General features: G+C 37.1%; 1 protein-coding gene across 19 annotated transcripts in view; it reads right to left on the bottom strand.

Moving 5' to 3' along the window:
* Window positions 1–22,629, bottom strand: part of CLASP2 (cytoplasmic linker associated protein 2) — a 150,896-nt gene that overhangs the window by 63,306 nt on the left and 64,961 nt on the right. For all 19 annotated transcript variants that reach the window (XM_056485334.1, XM_056485333.1, XM_056485343.1 and 16 more), the window contains 4 exons: window positions 8,879–8,958; window positions 2,495–2,587; window positions 1,718–1,863; window positions 106–241 (listed from right to left, as the gene is read on the bottom strand). In XM_056485334.1, the coding sequence (XP_056341309.1) occupies window positions 106–241; window positions 1,718–1,863; window positions 2,495–2,587; window positions 8,879–8,958 (455 nt within the window). The remainder of the gene's footprint in view (window positions 1–105; window positions 242–1,717; window positions 1,864–2,494; window positions 2,588–8,878; window positions 8,959–22,629) is intronic.

Here is a 22,629-nt window from a genome sequence, read left to right on the forward strand (position 1 = left end):
TCCTCTGTTCAAGAATTATTTAAAAACCTGTATTTTAGAATAGTTGTTATCTCTGCCAAGAGCCACTAAAATTCCTAGCAGGCAAAGTGAGAGAGGAACACCTACCCGAATAATGAACCTGATGGCTGCGCACCCAGAGGTTGCCATCACTTTGGCGCTGTTGGGAACCAGGTTAAAAAGAGTAGGCACGATTGCTTCAGCGCCATGGTCAAACTTGTTTCCCAGAACAGTTGAAAGGTGGCTGTTAAGGGAAACATAAATTAATTTCTTAGTCTTAAAATAATGAAGTTTATTGTGGATTTTAAAGATTCATCTTTCCAAAAGTAAGAATTTCTCAATTTCCAGGCACCCTAAGAAGTCAAAAACAAATAACTTTATTTCATTATGAAAAACAAATGCTACAATTGGAAAGCCTAAATGTTCATGTTCACATAAAGTATAATTGTATTTTTGCTTTTTAATTCACTTTGAGATGTATAGATCTAGAATTTTAAAATAAATTATTGAGGTTTTTTTTTTTCCTTTTGAATGCAGGCAAAACTACTAAACCCACCACAATCAGCCAACCATAAAATTTGACTCCCTTGTCTGGTAAAGGTTGTGTTTTCAGTTTTCCCAAATATAAAAACATACGCTACACAAAGTAATTTAACAGTCCATTGGTGAAAACAAATGCTTCCTCCATGCAGAAAGAGTATATAAAAAGAATTTGTAGCCAGCAGCAAATGATACATCAAATAGATCAAAGTTTTAGGAATCAAGGAAAATTCCAGGTTGTTAGGCCTGGATGTGAACATTTGCAGCGTATGTTTACACTGCTCCTGACTTCATGTTAGGAAAGGTCATTTTCTCAAAGTCTTGATTTCCTTGGAAAGCTGCATGCTTCAACATTTCCCCTCAGTTTGTTCAAATAGGAGACCAGAATAGCAAGGGTGAACTCTGTGGTGTTCCTGTTTCAGATGACTACTGAAACACAGCAGTTACACTAATGTCTTTTCAGAGGATAAAAAAAGTCATGTAAAACATGGAAATGGGAAAGGCTCCTCTGGCTTTCTCCTCTGCCCCTCAATTTCAAGTAGCCCATGCGATGCTAATGGTGACGATTTCACTTCAGTTTAGCCACAGCTTCTAAAATTATCACGGTCATTTATCTCTTGACCAGAGAGACATCTCTGGACGTGTTCAAGACTAGGCTGGGTGGGGCTTTAAGCAACCTGGTTCTGTGCAAGGTGTCCCTGCACTGCCAGGGTTGGAATCTTTAAGGCCGCTTCCAATCCAAACCCATTCCATGATTCCATGAAAAGTATTACCTCATCAAAATGCTCTATGCTCAAACCACTGCAGCGCTATTTGTGCTGTTTTTACAAACAGTCCCAGTGAAGAGCTGTGCCTATCACCCAAGATGTGATCCTAAGGTAAGTCCCCAATATTATTCACAGCAGTTTGTATTAAACGGCACTAACGATAACAATGATGGTAACTGGTTATTCACATACAGTCTGTTACAGAATTATCAACTACTTGTATCCCCTAAGAGAACAAATTCCTTTAGGCATTTTTTTTCCTCTGTAGCTTCTGATCCTGACTCGACTCTTTATTGGTGACAGTGTACAGCAGTCCAACAACAGAACTCTCCTGGAATACTGATAAAGCACCTCTAAGCCAGCCCCACATTAACACCCAGCAAGGTACACAAAGGCACACGAACTGTACTTACGCTACAGTAATGCAGGCTTCTCTAACCACCTGGGATCTGAGATCCTTGGCTGACAGCTTGAAAGCTCCATCCAACAGCCGTAAATGCTGGAAAAACCCATCGTACTGTGCAGCTCCAGCAACAAGCAAGGACCGAACCTTCTTCAGCTAAAAAAACGAATGCATTTGGGTTACGACACTGCCAATAGGCATTTCAAAATAAAAAAAAAAAAATGAACAGCTTCACTATGCAAAAATACACATAGGCAAGTCTTTAAAGCAACATTTTCAAAATACATGGCAGTAATTTAAAAAACTGTAAGGAATTTATATTAAGCTCTAGTGCTTAAAAAAAAAATCTCAGAATACAAATACCTGAACACAATTCTGTTCATATACCTGTTTATAAAAACTAAGATGCCATAAACCTAATCAAAAAATAAAAATGCTACATACATACAAACATGTTAACCCTGTGGAACTTTTCATAGCTGCACATGAGGTACTGAGGCAAGCAGTTAACTCGTAGAATATGTACTTCCATAAACACCAAACTTAAACACATATGACAGCTTTTAGAAAAGCTTCCACTTAAATGTCAGCAAAAATACATTTGGAATTAAAAAAATACTCAAACTTACTTGGTACACTGAAATTCAAGGTGTAAAAATTAAAATGAAAATTTCTTTCAATACCTGCAGTGTAATGACTTTAGGAAAAAGAAACATTAAAAAATACCTGGTTGTCTGTGCTTTATGAAATACACCCACCCAAGCCTGAAAACAGATAAAAAGTTTACCGCATTAGTTCGCTGATCCCAATCATGTTTGTCATCTGAGAGAATTTCCCTGATTTTGTTCAATGTTTCTTCAAGTTCTCGACTAGAATAAATCTGAAATTTTAAAAATAAATAAAAACCCAGGAACTTTATTATTAATAATGTAATGTGATAAAGAAAAATTGCTTGAGAAGAGTGAAAATACAATTCTAATCTCACAGATCTTACCCCCAAAGTTTCAGAGATCTGGGTTAGAGTTATAAATGGGCATTTTAAGACCCAGTAATGAATATTCATTAAAAAAAAAAAGGGTGAAGCTGCAACATTTTCTTTTCAAAATTTTCCTTTCCTCTGAGCTCAGCACAAATATTTTACCCTTCACCTTTATGATGAGCTAATCATAGCCACAATTTTATTAACTCCACTTAAAAAATAAATAAATCAATAGGAGCAGAGGTTTTAGATAACCTGCTATAATACTACTGAAACTCAGTTGCATTTTTTCCCCACTCTTTTAATGAAAACCAGTATTTTATCTTCTTGCAACTCTTTTGGAGCTGTGACTCTCTGAGAAGCTAACTGGGCTGTGAGAATACTAAAATTTTAATTTGTCTGAAAAATGAAATTAAAAGGCTTCCACAGCTTCTCTATGTATTGTAAGAATAAAAAACCTAATAATAAAATGAAAAAAGTATTGCTGTCAAAAAAACTGACTTCCCTTCTATTTTACCGAACATAAGTCAAGACATAAGATGCTTTTTTCTGCTTCCACTGCATATGCAAGATTTTTTTTTTTTTTTTCCCTCTAGACTGAGAACAAATTTAAGAGAACATGAAGCAAATTATTAAGCAGAAACTTAATCTGGCCAGGGTTTGGGGGGTTTTTAAAGTATTTTCAGCTAAACATTCCCAGTTTTTTCAATCAGAAGTTTTTTTACGGAATCACTTTAGGCAAAACTCACTGGCTCATACACAACCACCTGGCACTACCTGAGACACCTTCAAGACACAGGGCTGGCAGATATGGGTCAGGACTTCAAGGAAACTCACAGCTTTCTACAGGGAAAGCTAGACTCCAGTATGATAACTTATGTAGCACCTAAACAGCAGGGCACGATGCTCCCTCATTATGTAAGTTCAAGATATAATTTTTATATGTGCAAGAGCACACAGAGTAAACAAGGGCCAGCAGTTAGAACACTTTGCTTTGTATGGATTGCTTAAGAGCTCTGTCTCTTGAACACACTGTTCTACCATGCATACATGCAACTTTGATCTTACCATTAAAACAATGCAACGCCTTTCTTCTGCAGTTAAGCTGAATGATTATTTTCTTTAAAACATCTTAATTTCCCAGGCATCTTCAAGTTACTGTATTTCAAATACAGTCTACTTTTCCAGTTTCCTGAGCAAATCAAATTAATTTAACTTACAGAACATACGTAACCTTAACTATTGACATCTAGTCTTTTTCCAACACCGTAACAGGTTATGGAGGCGTGCATTTTTCATGCTGGAATATGGACGAGGTGAAAGACATCAGAGCTCTAAAACACCTTCATACTGGGTTTCCAGAATAAACAGGGTAGGAACCTTTCCAGAAATAGATTAATGAGTACACCCAGACCAGCTTCACTAAAAGGTGGAAAATTATTTCTGAATATAGTTTACCAACAAAACTGAGATTTTTATTACCATGCAGCTGTGTGAGCTCTTCCAGGATACACTGTGGAAGCAACTTTGCAGTTCTATACAGGAAACATGACTGCATCCATAAAACTCAGAAAGCTATTCCTCATGATTACTGTTTCCTTCACTAGAAGTCACTAAACATCTGATGTATAACTAACTTAAAATGAACAAATGACTTAATGAAAAAAATTGGGTCCAAGTGTAACAGATTCTCTACTCCACTGCACACAAAATCAAACAAAAGTCTTCTATTGCCATTTAATATATTTGTGAATACTGGTAGCATATTAATAGTTGTTACACAACTCTAGTTTATTCTAACACTAATTCTGTAAGTACCTTACTCTTAAAAAAAATTACATGTGTCTCAGTAAGCCTTTTTATCAAAAAGATTTTCCATTATGAAAGAGTATTTTTATTTTTCTTTGAAAGTGTAAAGGACTAATCACTGATTAACTCAAGATGCAGCTTTATATTACAATGAAACTTCATGTCATCAGAATTCATTACGTGATTCAACTTCCTCAGGATCTCCTTTTACCATAACCCACTCTGATCTGTGTCCTGCTCAGTTCAGAGCTTTAATGTACAAAAACCTCATCCTACAAGAGAGACACAAAAATTTCTCAGGAAACCCAGCATTTCTCTGTGAATTTATCACAAAGAAGTGAAATGCAATAAGAAGTGAACAGGATGATGCCTTTTGGTGGCATGGCATCTAACTGCTAACTGTTAAATGCATACTCAAATCTCAGTCTGAAGTCCTGGTTAAGGTACAAAAACCTTTTCAAGATGTTTCATTAAGCAAATTCTGAAAATAGAACTTTTTTATTGTCAGTCTCTGTGTCCTAAGAGACCATATTTTGGAGTATAGTTACTGCTGGGCACAAGACAAACACAGAAACAACTTGTTCAATGGGTTAATGTCCATGCACACTAATAGCATTTCTAGGCAAAGAATTAAATTTTTTCATTAACCACCTGGCACAAATAGAACTGGACTGAGGAATATTCAAGCTGGCATTGTGGTGTAGAATTTAATAAATGGTATGATTTTATGTTGTCATAAAATGAAAACCATAATTCCACTGAAATGTGTTTTCAAGGTGGTACATACCTACTTTAATTTCACAGGAATAAAAGCCAATATTTTAATGATTTCTTTTCTCCCTGCCCTCAATTAAATATACTTTTAGAAGGCCAAGATGAAATTATGTTCAGCCAATGACATAATTCATTTTTTGCTCACAAGTTCCCACATCAGACTTTATAAAAGAAACTGAACTTGTTTTCAAACAAATTTTAGCTATTAATGGGAGTTACTCTTTATAACCAGAACACAGAATTTTTTTTCATTTCAGGAAAGGCTTAAGCTGTAAAAACATTATGGTTGTAATCTTGAATATGAAGGCACAATCCTGTCACTACAGTACTTTCTGGCACATAGATCCATCGGACTACATCTAAAAATCACCCATCATCTTCATAAACTGCTGCTGTCCATCAGAGGGCAACATACACACACCTTAGTAAAGGCAACTGCAACATCAAAGACAGAAAAATCAAAAGCTCAAACAAAAGGAAGAATAATAACTATACAAATGGAAAGTATTTTCAGTATGGAGATTAAAAACTGGGTGCAAGTAAACAATATGACATTCCTAAAAAATGATGAGCAGTCATATGAACAGCTAACTGGAAAGTCAGATCTACCATTGGAGACTTTTAAGGATGACTTAAAACATATCCACTGTATTGTTATGAATGGGTATGTACTGTAAGTAACCTCAATTTATTTGATTAATTCAGATGCACTTAATCTTGATCCAGAATGGAATCTGGTTTTCTATGTAGTTTACTTTCCTAATTTCATTGAAGCCACTACTCAAACCCATAAATGTAATGAAAACAGAAGAGACATAGGAATGGGCTCAGAAACATCCAAACAACTTTCTCTCCTCATGCTGCACTTTGGTTTCATGCTAATTTGGTAAACTACAGGTCATAAACATTTTTTTTTTCACAAGTCCAACAGAGAAATTTTCCATCTTCCTTAGTAATTAACATGGTTGCAGAATGCGAAATCTGCTTTGGTATTTTTTCCTTAAAGATCAGAGACTGTCCACAACCAGAAGCATCAAGTTGGAATTAGGAATAATGACTTCCTTGGACAAGCAGTCGTTATTCCTAAGGACACTAAAAAAAATAATGTTATTTTTTCTTGCATGCTCATCCATGAAACACATAGATAATTTTGGAGTAAGTTACACATTTCTCTCCTGTCTCCTCACCTCAGCTTGAGGGAGATTAGTAAAGACAAATGTCTTTCTCCTCTATCTCTTGCAGTTTAGAGAATTACCTACCTTCCTAGGCCATTCAGCAGCCAGACAGAAAATAACATGTGTTGATCCATGTCATTTGGTCACCCCACTTTTGTTCCTGCAGTGTTACCAATCAGCCTGAGTAATTACAGAACTCTGCATGGGACTGTGAACACTAAAGCATTGAAATACAAGTATCACATTCTCTGTTCTGTGGAATATGGCTGTGTTTAACAGGGATAAACAATATTAAGAGTTGCGTGTTTTTGTCCTCCAAAGAATTCTTAACACAGTCTGAAGAGGCAAAGATACATAAAGCTCTTACAGTGTGTGCTGGTTTTGCATGAAAGTCCCAAGGAGGAGGAACACAGACAAACACACACAGGTGTTTTCTCTGAGAATTTCCTCTGTGAGTTCCTGGGATTTAATAATTGACAGCCTGGGAAACCAATTAAAAAGTTACTTCGCCTCCATGAATCACATTGGTAAAAGTGAATCTTCCTCTTTTGACTTCTGGCTTTTGAAGGTAAGGCCAGCCCGCCTGGCTCCCCTCCCCTTGCGGCCTGGCTGGGCAGGGGTGGGGGAACCACTGAGGCCCCCCTGTTTCCAGCTAGGGGCCCTGATGGCCAGGGGAAAGAGAAACCTTTGCTAAGATCCTACTTTCCCCCCAGCTGCCCACGCAACTTGGGAGAAATACAGCTGGGCTGTTCCAGCCAAGCCTCCCCCACGCAGCCTGCATGGCCTGAAAAATCCTGGCATGGCTCCCTTCACCTTCTGTGTGCAATTTTAACCCTTCCAGTGCTTGGATAAGACTGCAGATCTCCTGACCTCCCTTGAATGAGAGGAATAAAGCAGAAAGGATACTAGTCAGTGAAGTAAGAGCCAAGTTTCCAGATGGGAAGAGACTGAGGAGATGCCGTGAATAGACTGGCTGAAAAGAACCTTTTTGTAAGCTATGGGGTGGACTGGACCACACTGAAAATCCCTTTAAATTATGGAGAAAACACATGGGGAGGTTGACGTGTTTGAGAAAAGGATCCTTTGCCCCAAGGGAATGGGGATCTCTGCTCTGGAGAATGGAAAGATGAACAGACACATTTGATGGAAAAAAAGAGATGAAGAGAACTTTTTGCCTTTGAACAGCTTGCCCTTAAAATTAATACCCCATAATTTTGACATGACTCATAACACACGACTGTGAAGATGGGAGAAGTTTCTTGATTTGCAGATTTTCCTGGGCAGATGCAAATTGTGAAGGTGAAGACACATGAGGGAACTTCATTCTTCTCTTGGAAAAGACCCTATAGCTTCTCTCTTTAGAGTGAACTGAAATAATTATTTAAGTGAAAAACTGACTGAAGTGTCTCTGTATGTTGTTGTTAAGAAATATGGGAGGGGGGAAGGAGGGAATGATCTGGAAATCTTTTCCCGAATTACTTTTTTTTCTGTGTTATTAATAAATTTCTTCTTGATACCCTTTTAAGTTTTAAGCCTGCCTTGTTTTTGCTCCCAAATCCTATCTCAAAGAGAAATTGAGTATATTAAAACAGGCAAATCTAAATTAAACCATGACACAGTGATAGACAAAGACTTCCTTGATGTGACAGGGATTATGGAGATTTGAGTGCACCTTCATGAAAACAGACAGTATTGCTGCTTGCAGAAGCAGATCTAACAAATAACTATGTTTGGGAAATAAAAATAGAACAAAAGTACATATCAAGAAAAGGAGTCTTACAAAACCCTTCTGTCATTTGGGAACCATAGCTTAGTGAGTTTTTGGTTGTGTTCCACACCTCAGCTGCCCAAGGAAAATTTATTCAAAATAGCCCTCATAAGCTATGCACATATTAAATGACTCAACTGTGTGAAAGTATCAAATACATGCAATTCCCACACTAAAAGAACAGAAATTAAAATCTGATCTTTTAATTAAGAACTCAGAATCCAACAAGTTCATTAAAGTGAACATGAAAATAAGGCACTAGATTTAATTTTTTAAAATATTGCTAGAATAAGGACACATATACCAGACACACATTACAATTCAGGCAAATTTGAAAATAAAATTATTGCTGTTCAAATGATTTACCTATATTATTATTACTTGATTATGCCTTGAAATTGCAGCCCTAAACTTTCCAAACCTCATGTTAATTATTTTCACTAGCTCCCTGAAAAAATTAGAGAAAAGCAGGAAGACATTTCAGCCAATACACAATTTGCTAATAATTAGTAGAACAGTAAAGAAAAGGTGGCACTTTTTTTGGTAACTACTGGAAAAAATATAATGAGCTTTCTGTGGAGATTCTAAGATCAGAAAGAGAGGAAAGTAATAATGATGCAAATAATATATTTCTGAAGACTAACATGAATATAAACAGCATCTTACCTGTACAGTAGGAACATCTGTAAATGCCTTAATAAAATCATCTTCATCCACAGCTCCAGCTCCTCCTTCTTTAAGGGAACCTAAATAAACACAAAATACTGTTAAACAGGATGTAACATACATCAGGGTTTTAAATGTCTTACAATGATCTTCCACCATACCTAATTTCAAACATTCAATATATTTTACAAAAATGCTGCATTTTTGTGCAGAATTGTACATCATGTGTAGAAACACAAGATCTTTAACTCTGACTTCATAAGAAAAAAACCCTTTTTTTACCCAAAATGAACAATTCCAAATAATTTCCCATTTGACAAATTTAATGGGTGTTATAATTTTTATTTTTGTGTCTAATTGGAAACCTGTTTCATATAAAGTCCTCAAGCAGCTGTTTCTATTCAATTCTAAGACCTGCACACTGACAATAAAAATGTTCTAAAATAAAGCTCCAAATTTCAAATTATTTACCAGAGCAAGAACAAAAGCTCTAAATGGAATTCTTCAGATGAATTTTCACCTTAACATATGTGCCTTAAGTAATTAGCCCTGAAAGTCTGGGGGTTGATTTTTGTCTTTTCCAGTATTCTCACATGGAGCTAAGAAGTGTGACGTATATTTCTTAGTCTTAAGGTTAGAAGAACTTCAACAACGAAAGAAAAGACACTGAGAAGAATTTGTGCTGGAGCAAAATATGAACTTTGGTGACCTTGTTTTCAGACCACTAATGATGGAACTATTCTCACATGACAGCCCAGTAGAAGGACCAGGGAAGAATACTGACAAGTAACTACCTGCTGGTTTCACAGCAATATACGTTGCAAATTCCATTAAAATCTTGGATAGAAGCTAAGGCAATTCTAAGCAAGAAAACCATTAAAAAACAGTGTCTGGATTTTGCTTTCCTGCAAAACTCGGGTTATCAAGAAAAGCCCCCTTTTATAAAGAAATGAGCTCAAGTTTGCTCTCAAATCAAAGAACAAGGTCATCAAGTCCAGGCTATGCTGCAAGTCTAGAACTCCAAGCGCAAGGTGAAGCTTGGCAGAATCCCTAAGTATCTTCAACAACTGCATCAGAAAGGTAAGATGACAAAACATATTAACCATATGCAGAGAAACAGACCAGTTGAACATTTCCTTATTGAAAGGAAAAACAATCTGTCAGAGTAAGTGAGCATTTGGGAAAAGTACCTCTTTCAGGATGAGGCCAATAGGATAGATAGCAGAATGTCCTCCCTAACAGAATACAACTGAAAGGGAGGCATCACACAGAGGACATGTATTTTACTAACTAGAAAACAAAAACATAAAACCATAAAGAAAAAGCATTTAAGAGGCTAAATGGTCAACCACCACAAAAAGCTCGGAATTCTTGATGAATCAAATTTTTGGTGGCTGCACTCTAAGAATCATGGTTTACAGTCCCTGATCTCTTAATTATAGTCAAGGAAATTATGTTTGCTGTGTTTGTACACATGTGCAGTTTGGGCCTTTGTGGCTCATTAGTATAAAACCACAGAATCTGGACACAGCACCTGCAGTATGATATAGGAACAACTAATAGATTTTGAGTGCCTTAGCTCAAGGATGCTGTAAAGATATGTTGTACACAACACCTTTCAATATGTGTATCTCAAATACCATCTGTCACAACTGCCAGTGGCAGCCAGCAGAGAAAGAAGAAATTATAACCACCTATTTCTTCTCATTTCAGAGAGTAGATGGAACGAACCCTTCCATAAAGTTCATGAGTACTTGACCAGCTAAAAAAATGAACAGGAAAAGATCCATTTACACCCAGAACACCCTTCTACCACATAAACTTGTGCAGCTGTTCAGAACACCCTCATCAGAACAGAATTTTGAGTAAAGAAACCTTGAAAGAAGTAATTTGGCCCAGGGGCACCATGTTAAAGTAGGTGGTACAAACAGCTACTTAGATGCTCAGAACATAACCTCATTTGTTTATCCACAAATACTCCAACATTTAAGAAAGCCTCGATCAGAGTCAATACACAATACCTATTCTGGAAAAGTAAATAGAAAAATAAGGTTACAAAAGTTCTGTACTATTATTCAGTTACATAAATACACAAACACCTATGTTAACAAAGGGAAAAAGTACTTTGCATTCCCATCCTTCCTAATTTTTTTCCCTAGGGAATAAACATTACAAATTGACACATATAGGCCATGAACACAAAAATATGCAAAAATGTTTGCATTTCAAGTATTTCTATTCACTGCTGTACAACATGAAGAAAAAGATTAAAAGGAGATGAAGTTGCCTTTGCTAAGTAAGTAGTTGCTGTCACCCTCAGCCTGCCCTAAAGTATCACTTTTAAAATTAGGAAACAGCATACGTTACATGACAGATATTTCTAGCACCTAAACACCATCTAGTAAGGCACCATGGAGTAAGGGAAGAAGTAAGGGAAAATCCTTTATCCAAGTAATAACAGTTTTTTACTTCAAAAGAGAAAGAGGAGGGACAGACAACCTTTAAACTCCATTTGACACAGAACTTTCCATCTTCCTCACTTTCAACAACTAGTTCACATCTACAAACCAATTTTGTTTCAAATTAATACTCTTCAAAAGTTGTTTTATTACCTTGTTGACTGCAAAAAAAAAATATTATGTGATTCAAAGTTATCTGTAAACCACATTTCATTTATATTTCACTGATCTTTTTCCTCAACTGCATGATTACATATGCATACCAGAGCAAAGTATGAAGTAACTTCTCTTCACATTGTATAGAAATCAGAAGTCCACACTGCCTGAAGAGGAAAAATCCTGTTCAATTTTTCCCTTTCCAATCTCTCTGTAGGTATTTTTACCAATTCTGTTTATCAAGCCACTGTTTCTGTAGAGACAATCAAAAAATGACAGAACTCCACCTGCTGTTTCCCAATTAGGGAGAAACTATTTTACTGTGCTAACAAGATACCTAACAGTCATACACATGCAGATGCCTTCAAATGATCTCTCATGCTTTTGTAAGGCTTGTCTTTCCTCCACAAAAGCAACACCAGAGCTTTACTAAACTCTCAGTAAAAACAGTGCTGCCTCCAGTTCCCAAACACATATATCTCATAGAGCACGCATATAAGCTCTTTTGTTGCTGTTGTCACTTACCTTCTCAGACCAAGCTTGTGATTACAAATTTCTTGTATCTCTCTCTAGTATTCCTTCAACTGAAAAGTGCATGTTCAAGGCTCCCCATGGAACACACAGTCCTCTGACCAAATATGGACAAGCTCAGCTACTGCATTCCTAAAGCAAGAACACTATAAACAATTCTAGGGGGCTTTAACCCCACTGCATTTTTATCATCTTTTAGTGCTCAGCACACAGCTAATAACCAGACCCTCATCAACTGGATAATTACATTACCTTGCTTTGGACTTGAATCCAGCTGAGCTTTTTTCAGCTGAGATCCAGAAGAAAAAATTCTCTCATTGAGAGGAAGAAAGATACACACAAGACATTTATGTACATTGTTTGTTAGATTTACTTCATAACCTTTACTTATTCTTATTCTTCAAGCCTTCTAGTTAGAAACACAGAGTGCCCTGGAAGTCTCAGTTCCACTTCAGGAAAGTGGTGAGAATATACCAAACACAACAGACAGACTTGATAGGGAAGCATATCATGGCAGCTGAAGCCCCTCTCAGTTTTACAGTGCAGTTGTGGGCATGTTTTGATAGGTTTCTCCTTTGTGTATGTCTTCAAGTTTGGTTTTTTTTTAAACTGAAGTTCAATGAGTCTGGAAATGGAGCCCAAAAAAATAAGAAATCCCTCACTTCCTGCAGACTGCTAACAGAGATGACACTTTCATGAGTTAAATTCAAAGGTTTCTAACATTTTGCTAGGCCCTAGGAATGTTTTTTGGAAGAAGGTTTGTTCCAGTCATAAGGCTGAGTTCAGCACTGAGAATAACTCAACACCAGAAAGGGTACTGTATGTAAGCAAGGAATCACCCAACCTTTTGTGAAATCAACTTTTTCACCCAGGAGTTAATTCCTGTGGTTGAGTTCTTCCCCTCTTCAGACTGAAACACTTGAAACACTTCCAATATATCACAACTTCGGAATGCTCACTTGCTCTACTCCCTTGATGCTCTGCCCAGTATTATCTACACATCTGTACATCATGAGATGACAAAACAATGGGACAACACTATATGGGAAAAGAAAGATGCTGAATGTGATTTCAGACTTGTATTTCCTTTTTGAAACAGAGAACTGCTTATTCAACTGTTAATTCTTATATAAACTGGCCTAAAAGTACAAAAAAATTTGCTCAATTTGTATTTGGAAGCAGACCTTTACCAGTCAAATTAATTTTTTTCCTACTTTAGCAAATCTTTTGACAAAAATTTCACAACAAAAAATTTTCCTGTGAAAAAAAAGGGAATTTCAAAGCTGGTATAGAAACTTAGAAGTAACAAATACTCTAAAACTTTGTTTCACTTTTGTTCCTAAATTCTTTTTTGAAAATGTTTCCCTAAAAAAATGTTACCTATTTTCTGATACAACATCACAATTTAACATTAGTCAATGCTGAAAGGGATACTGTTTCTCAGATGTCTTTTATCCCTCAGAAATCTCTAACTGCAGGGAGTAACTATCTTACTTAAGAACACATCTAGAATAAAATGATGGGGACTGCAATTTTTTTTTTTTTCTGAATGACAAAATGTTACACACCTTTGTCTCTGCTAATTCAAAGCTTCATTTCTTATCTATCAGAGACTGAAGCAAAAAATAAAGATCATTCTGGACTGAAAGAAAAAACTACTGTTACCCTTTTGGCTTTGTAGGTTAATAAACAATCAACTGTAAATTAGGAACAGACAGAAGCTTCAGCTCTGCGTGGGATAAATGGCCAGGATAAGCTCAAGTACTTACTCAGCTTTTCATATAATAGGTTAACTGGCAACTCCCACTCACTCCTACTGACCTCTCTCATTCTAGAACTGGTACAGCTGAGCACTAAATCACAAAAGGGAGGGGCTAAACCGAGAATAAAATAACTGGCCAAGATGAATAGTTTTACTGAGCAAGTTCCCTAGTCCGCCTCCTTGTGGAGCCATACAAACAGTAAGGCAGCACAATCCAGTGGCTGACTCAGGATGCAATTGAGCAAGAGAAGACAGGGAAGGAAATTAGCCCAGTCAGCTTAAAAATAAACAGCTGCTGGAAGTCTAAGTATAGGCTAAGGGGAATAGAGTAATATTTAAAATTAACTCAAGGAAGGACAACTGCAAAAGCCACATGGAGAAATGGAAAGCCTCTCTCACAAGAGTAGAGTGGATCTAAGGAAAGGGCTAATATTGAAGAAAAATACACAAATAAACAAACCAATGCACAAAGACAATCTATAAAATAAAAGACCACGACCATATGACAAAGACACGACATGACAAAGACACAAAACCTAATTGCTTCTTCAGCATGGTACTTGCAATATAACCACATTCTGTTCCCAGCCATAGGGGGCAAATGTTTCAAAGGTCGTATTTAATTATTTCTTTGAATGTATATTCAGCGGTCTGCTGGTCTCAGCAACTGGGATTTTTCCTGAATCTTCTGCAGCTCTGTCTTTGCAAAATCTACTTGTTTGTCCTTGGGTCAGGCCCTATTATTTACTTTTATAGTGGTATCTGTTGGGGGCTGGGGAAGGAAATTTCCAGCGCTTCATGATCTGAATTATCACCTCTGAGATGGCAAGGGTGACTTTCAAGATAATGACTTTGATAATGCCTTCTTGTACAAACCAATTTCAATCTCAGTAGCTCAGTGAAGAGTCTCTTTATCTTTCCAGGTATCGTAAGATGACTAAAATAGTCTAGAATAGCATTGTTTCATACATACTTTTCATAAGTCTGCTTCTGTAAAATAGGAACCAAATGTTCAGAAAATTGGCTGGAGATTGAGAAGTTTTGAAAATTCCCTTCAGGTTTTAAATTACTGAGTTAACTAAATCTATTTGATATACCGCACATAGAGACCTTGATGTATTAACAGATTCTAACATTCTCATGTTAGAATTTGAAAATCTGATCTGTGAACCTCAACTGACAAACCTGATTAAAAACCTCCCATAAAACAAGCAAATAAGTATTCTTCAGTCTCAAGTATCTGTACGAAGCACAAAGGTGTTCTTTCATCATTAGGTGATTGAGAGTCAGTAAAGATGCTCTCAGCTTGCCTGCTTAAGTTAGGAAAACGTTTGAGAGCAACAAAGAAGCAGCAGTAGCTCAAATAAAAACCACTTTGATCAACAATAGACAAGACTTTTTTTTTTTAAACAAGAACCACAGTTCAGATAGTTATACTGATAAATCCTACAGAATGGATATAATTAGACCAACTTACATAAAATTATGTTAGTTTAAGTAAATTGTAGTGTTAGCATCACTTACTGGCTTTGCTATACAAGCTAAGAAACAGATCATGCTGCTAATTGCCACAAATCTCCCAACAAAACTTGGGGGAAGACCAAACCACGAAGAGAGGCAGAGATCCTAGCTTAGATAAAAGTTTTCGTCAACTGAATTTCAGCTGCCTTGTGTCCATTTCCTGAGAAAACAGCAACTGCATCTGCAATCAAGTAACTCCCCATTCTCCAAAACCTCTCTGTTATTATAAACTTGAGAGATTAACTTATTGGGTTGCGCAGCACATTGGTCTTATGGTAGTTTTTATCTGGATATAGGGAAACATGAGAGTGAGAGAACTGCAAAAGGAATCTGTACAAGTCTCACGGGCCACTGTAGTCCATGGTTCAGTCAGTCAGCCCAAAATGCCTCTGACTGAAGCTGAAACTGCCTTTGACAAAGACACCCAGGCAGACAGTATGAGCAAACCTGTTTAGTTGTTCCAACACAAGCCACCAGTGTTTGAAATAAATTTCAGAAATGTGTTTTTAAATCATCAGATAAAACACTAAATCCAAAAAAAACCCCTTCCCCTCTCCCTCCCAGCATCTGGACTGGCAAAGCTTTCCTGTTGTTTTTAACCAGATTAGAAAACAATTCAACTGACTAAGCAGAGTAGAAAACATTCACTAGAAAGCCCACTTTGAGGAAACTGACAGATGAATTCTGTCATGTTCAGCTCCAGTGACTGACATTCACTCTGAACTGACTTGTCCACCTCACTTCCTCCAATGCCAAAAATCATCCCTGAGGCATCCTGAAAGTCATTCAAACTGAAACAGCAGCATAAACTGAACAAAACAGCACAATATCTTAAAATACCTTTACAATACCTTGTATTCCTTACTTTATCTGCCTATGTTAGAAATTTGGCAGACACACACAGAGAACTTCCCAAGACACCCCACCTGTACTGTGCCTGTTCCATTAAAACATTCCTGCTACATGCCAGAGCCATTACTCATGAACAGAAGTTTCCACCCAAGTAAGTGTGCTGTCTCTGAGGGCTGAGACACTAAGCAGATCTCTCCATACAATTATACATCCCATGAGAGAACAGGAACAGGAGGCACAAGCAGAAATCAGGAGTGAGCTGGACTCACAAGGAAGAAAGTGGTGCCAGGCTTACAACGATTAGGATAGCACACCTCAAGCCTCGAGGTGTGACATGTTAATCAGGTACAAATACAGGACTCCTGTACTACGAGGAAGCACAAAATACTCTTAGGTAAAAGATGACAGCACTAGCACACATACTGTAAAATCTGAAGCTGCTCTTGAGCATATAAATTCCTCTGAAATTATAGGTTGAGTATTATATGCTCCAAGAAACTTAGTCAGTAATGTCTGAAGCTGATTCTTAATGCTGAATGCATAGTTTCAACAAGTTTAGCCTCAATTCCTCTCTACACAGTTTCACAGGTATAAAAGATTAATAATACTAGCTCTTCACAGACATGCTATAGAGATCAATTCAATTAATAAACATTTACCAAGCACACAGTATATAAGAAAACTGCAAAACAAGGAAAACAACAGTGTTATACTTAGTACAGTTTGGACAGCATACATTAGGTAAGACCAAAGCCTGGATGTGGAGGAGCATATGAGCAGCAAGATCAGAGATGCCTGACTTTCTAGGCTTATCTCAAATTGATTAATGTTGGTTTCTACTCAACTGGAAGCTCATGCAGTCATCTTTCAACTCATGCACAATGTTCATGCTCCCATGGTAATCCTTCAAAGCACTCATGTATTTCTTTTCTCCCTTGGCACTCAATTTTCATCAATTATTAAAAGGACATACATTTGCGATCCTGGTCCATTTGTTCAACAGGTCAGTTTTGAAGTTATGCTATTTTTTTTAACATGATAGCCTCAGTCTTATTTTCAGTTTTTAATGTAACTTCCTAATAACTTATTTAGATTTTATTTTAATTTGATCCTAGCTTTATGTTTGAATGGGGAAAATTGCACTAATTATTTTACATCACAGAAATTACTGAGAACAAGCAGAAACACAAAAAATTGATTTGTATCATCTGTAATTCTGATGCCAAAACAGAATGGGATTTGAGATACTGTGACGTAATAGTTTCAGTAATATAGAATTTCCATTAATTTTGTCAGTACCCATTTGTGTATTCCATTCTGGAATAATTTAAACAGACACTTTATTAACAACAATTCACACCACCTGTCACCACAAATGATACAATTACCACTTCTACATGTTCTAGATAATACATTTTCATCTTTTACTTTTAAAAGTTCACTAGAGCAAGTCAGAAGATCAAAGTAACTTGACTTTAATGTGTTGTTTTTTCTCTTATATGTTAAAAAGCATTCAATGTATATGTTCCAAAAACCCATTTCCAACACAGGTGCAAATATTTATATTATAAAAGTAACTTCTCTGTTTGAAAGCATATACCATTGTCAAAAGTAATGAAACAGGTTTCTTAAGACTCTTCTCCCACACACCAACACACCACCCTACAAAGAAGAATCACACCTGCTACTCTACAAAGCAGCAATGCAGGAACGTTTTGGAATGGTCATCTTTGCTTACTAGACGCAATCCATAATGACTCCAAGAGGCAGGGTCAGCTGATTTTAGTCCATCTTCCTCCTCTTTCCTTCCTTTTTTTCCCTTCTAGACTAACTCGCATGAAAATATAAACAAATTGCTTCCTCTTCCTATTGCTTGAAATACTCAGTACTCAATGTCAGCAGCTAAACAAGAGCTAGGTTGTCATCCTAATTCTCAACATTGTCTGGTACAACCATGATTGCCAGTAAGAAGTCTGGGACCAGAACCCTAGGTAGATGTTCACAAGCAGGCTGGACTACATCTTGCAGTGTGTTTTTAGCTCCCCTGGTACTACCACCCTGTTTAACCCTTTATAAGCTAACTGCCAGACTATGAGCCTTTTGAGAAAAGACTGTCTGATATAAAATCATACTTATACCAACAACAATGAATACTACAATCTAACTGAAACTTCTAGAAATTAAGTGAAAAACAGGGTAATATGAACTATCAACTTGGGTGACACATAGAAAACAGAGACTAATAAACAGTGTTATGGACAATACAGATTTTCTGAAGGTTTATGTATAGGTGTGTACACATACATACATACATACATACATATATATATATTCATAATTCACCATATTTGTTTTCATTCAGATTCCTTATTAAGGTGGATTTTTCAATCTCCCTGCTGAAGAGAGCTGCAAAGGAAGATATTTGCCAAAGGAATGGAAACCCCAGTGAATGCACAACCATTTATAACGGTCCAAGGAGAACAGAGCACCGATCATATGAAAGGGAACCCTAACTTCAAGTGCCATTCAGGGGAATAAATAACAACAACAAAGTTCAATCATTCTCAGAGGACACAGAAAGTTGAAAATCCTCCTACTTCCCTGAACTCTGGATTAGGTTAAAAAAGCAGCAGTTCACGACCACAGGATTGTAACCCAGCAATGCCATGGGTAAGGACCTCTTGGGATGGAAGTTAACTGACATTAAAAGGAAGCATTCTGAACAGGCAATCTGTAGGAAATTCTCTGACTCAGACTGATACCCAAGGCTAATCTTTAAGGCTACTCAGAATGACAGAAAGACTTTTTAGCCAGATGTTGATGAAAATTCTTGAATTATATCACCACCTGGAAATCAAAAAGGAAACCAAGTGCCACAGAATGTCGGGGTGCTTTGCTGACTAATATTACCTCAGAGCAGCTTTGAGTCATACAAAGGGCCAGGGTAGAACAAGGAACACTAAAAAATACTAGTTTATTTTACACAACAAATACAGCACTTTGGAAATCACTTAATAAGGGCTAACAAGAATAACAGAGGAAACATTCTTGAACTTATTTTCTGGAGAATTCAAAATTTTAAAAATTAGCCCTTGTGGGCATTGCTTATTATGAATTCTTTTTTGGTTTTTTCGTACAAGTAAGCACAGAATTCTCTTGAGTCTGGAGACAATCGATACAGTCAGCATGAGTCTATCGTGTTTCAAGTCCTTTCACTAACAGTGTGTATTTACAGTTCCACAATTACTGAAGCCCTTTTAACACAAATATTTCTTAACTACAGCACACAGTTTTAATAAGGTTAACTTCAACTCGCTGAGATTTCACCTATCTTTCAGTCTCACATTTGTTTTATGCGGAGCCTTTTAATTTAGATTTTTTCCCACTAAAGCCTCTAAAGGCTCCAAAAGGTCTTCTGCTAGGAAATCGAGCCAAAAAAAGCAAGTAAGCACCATTTTAATATTTTTCAACAAAGAGCTGTATGTCTGCTATTGAGAAAGGGAAAAAAGCATAATGACAGATATGAAAACAATCTAAAATTTCCTAAAGCTGGGAACAGCTTCCTACAGTTCCTTCATGTATAGTGTTACCACAGTTCCCACAGCCTTCTATTGCCGAACTGTTCACCTGGTTCAAAACCAGGTTTTCCAGCTACTTGATTTCAACACACATGTTGTTTCAAAAAGTGTAACAGTGTTGTCAGTGTAAAACAATAACCAATTCATAATATTGACATCCCGTCAATGTACTAAAGATTTTAAAAAACCCAATGAACTATAGATTAAAATACACCATGCAGTTATCTTCCTGATGAAAACACTGCAAAAAGTACAAAGTTCCCCTTGTTTCAAATTACAACATTGAGAATAGCCCCACAGAGGTTTTCATAAAAAAATAGAAAAAAAGTTAACACAAACTTCTGTCATGATTATATTTCATCAGAAAACATTTCTTCGAAAGACAACATGGCTCTTTTGAACAATCACCATTTTTACATTTAATCCATTTTAAAGACTACTGACCTAAATTGACATTTTAGGAAAAGAGAGGATGCCAGAGGTCTTGTGGAGGTAGCCTGAGGTTTCCTACTAACACTTAGATTACATAAAGTGTCCAAACGGTATACAAGCAGGCAATTCCCTAGAAGACTTGGAACAGGGCTTTCACATTTGCAAGAGAACTTGCCAAAGACCTGTAAGAGATCTTGAACAGCACAGGGACAGAAATATAGCTCATTTGGCTGACATATTCAGGTCCTTTTCTACTCTAAATTATGGTGTCCCTTACGATTAAAAAGCTGCTTGTGCCATACTGCCAAGAAAAAAAATCCTGAATTTCATTTATGCAAGGGCAAAACACAGAGTGCACATCCTCAGTAAGAAGGCTTTAGAGCAAAGGGTTATTTCCAGAGGCTCTATCACCTAAATGAAGAGCTGAGAGCAAGTGTATCAGGAGTAAGTAGATCAGCTATGTTCTTGCTGGCAAAGGTCTAACTTGGCGAAGTCTATTGACTGTGGAATAAGAAATATGCCAAACAAGGCACTGTCCCATTAAGTCAAAGACCTATGACTTCTCATTCATCACTAACAAGAAGCTCAGTGTCTGAACATCTCCAAGCAGAAAAGTCAGAGGAAAAACAGCCTGCTGGATTCTTCACTCCCAGGGCAGTAAACTACTGTGGCTGCCTGATCTGGTAGTTTTTGGAAAGCTGTCTTCAGTAGGCTTGATCACGCCTGTCAGCAAATCCACAAGTTCTACAAGCCTCCCCATCCCAACTGCCAATAGGAAAATGTCTAGCACAATCATTGCCAGCACAAAGAAACAGAATTTCAGGCTGAGTAGGACACTGCTATTGCTCATAAAATTACCTGTTTCACCTGTGTTCCTGGACAATGATGTTGAACTTCCAGTGCAACCAAAGTACATTATCCACATTAAATGGAAAATGCCCAAAATCATGAGAATTTATTTTTTTTTTAGTATCAGACAGGTCCTTTCATTGAGCAGCATATCTGGGCAGTGGTGGAATTACCCATTTCTTCATTAAGAACATCTCCATGACGCATATAACGAACAGCCAAGCACACAGGCATCTGAGGTATAATTCAGGAGGTGTCAGCAGATAAGAAAGCCAACAGCATGGCTATGGAGTTCAGTTTTCTTAGCCTCAAGACAGGGTAGCCTCAAATCCCTTGGACCCGGGGAAAAAAAAAAAACCTACTTTGCCACCTACAACTCACAGGAAAATACCTTTGTCAAGCAACATCCTATGAAACAGATCTCTGGGATCCTTTGAAATACAAAAGGCAGTTTAAATGAATAGAACTTGCAGTAATCTCAGCCTTTGCTCAACTCAATTTCTATCTGCACTAAATTCTGCCTAGTCACAGAAGTCTGAAGAGAAGAAACTGCAGTAGAAGATTTATTTCAACTTCAGGTCACTTACATGACTTTGGAGATTTTTGTGAAAGGGAAATAAAAAGCAACACAGTTAAAGGAGCTGCTTCTAGTTCTTCCTCCAAGGCTGAAATGCAACTTCTGAATATGGATTACTGGGTAGTTGAGAGTCAGAAAAACAGACAAGCAGGACCAACAGGTGGCAGAATCACGAGGTGAGCAGTGAAAGCCTGAAATACCCATCCAGTGCTTATGAGGAAAAGGCGAGTAATGGCACGCCCACTGACTGCTGACTTGGAATGCAGTGGTGAGTACAAGGATTTGGGACTGGAGGACACAGCAGAACCTTACTACACCAGAAAGAACAAACAACTTCCAAAACTATAAGTTTACTCCACAGAGATGGCAATTTTGAGGCTAGAGAAAAATCTCAGGTATCCTTTAAGCACCTGCAAAGCAGATCCTACAGAATGTGAAAGAGCATCAAGGTTTTGTTGTAGTCATAAAGATCCAGGAAATCTCTAGATAAGCAGAACATGATGCCCTAACTGGACTCTCCAAGGATCATAATTCTCTGTGGAAAAAAGCTTTCTAAACCCAGCATTTTGGCCCATAATCATAGCATGCCTCTAGACACTTCTATTCCTGTACCTGTCTCTAATAGTCATTTCTGACCATTGTCAGACGGGACAGCAGACTACCCAGACCTCTTGTCTGACCCAGAGTCATTGTTCATATGAAGATTATTACAGGAAACTCCTCACTTCTGGAAGAGACTATGACCTTACTGTTTAAGAAATGCATTTGGCATCTATGCTAATGTTCTTGATTAGGTTAGGAGATGCTAGGATTTGTAAATACTATATTACAATTCTGACTACAGATACCCCACAGCATAAAAAACAGAAGGGAAATAGATGGATATGTAAACACACCCAAATTTTCTTCCACAGTTGAAAGGAGATGGTATAAAGCAAGGAATGACTAAAGTACTCTGGTTTTGGTATGCTTAATTTTTTTTAAGTTTGGCAATATAGGAAAAGGAGAAAAAACAAAGTAATAATTTTTGGGGT

The sequence above is a fragment of the Oenanthe melanoleuca genome, chromosome 2 (genome assembly GCF_029582105.1).
Source record: "Oenanthe melanoleuca isolate GR-GAL-2019-014 chromosome 2, OMel1.0, whole genome shotgun sequence".
In the NCBI taxonomy this organism is placed as follows: domain Eukaryota; kingdom Metazoa; phylum Chordata; class Aves; order Passeriformes; family Muscicapidae; genus Oenanthe; species Oenanthe melanoleuca.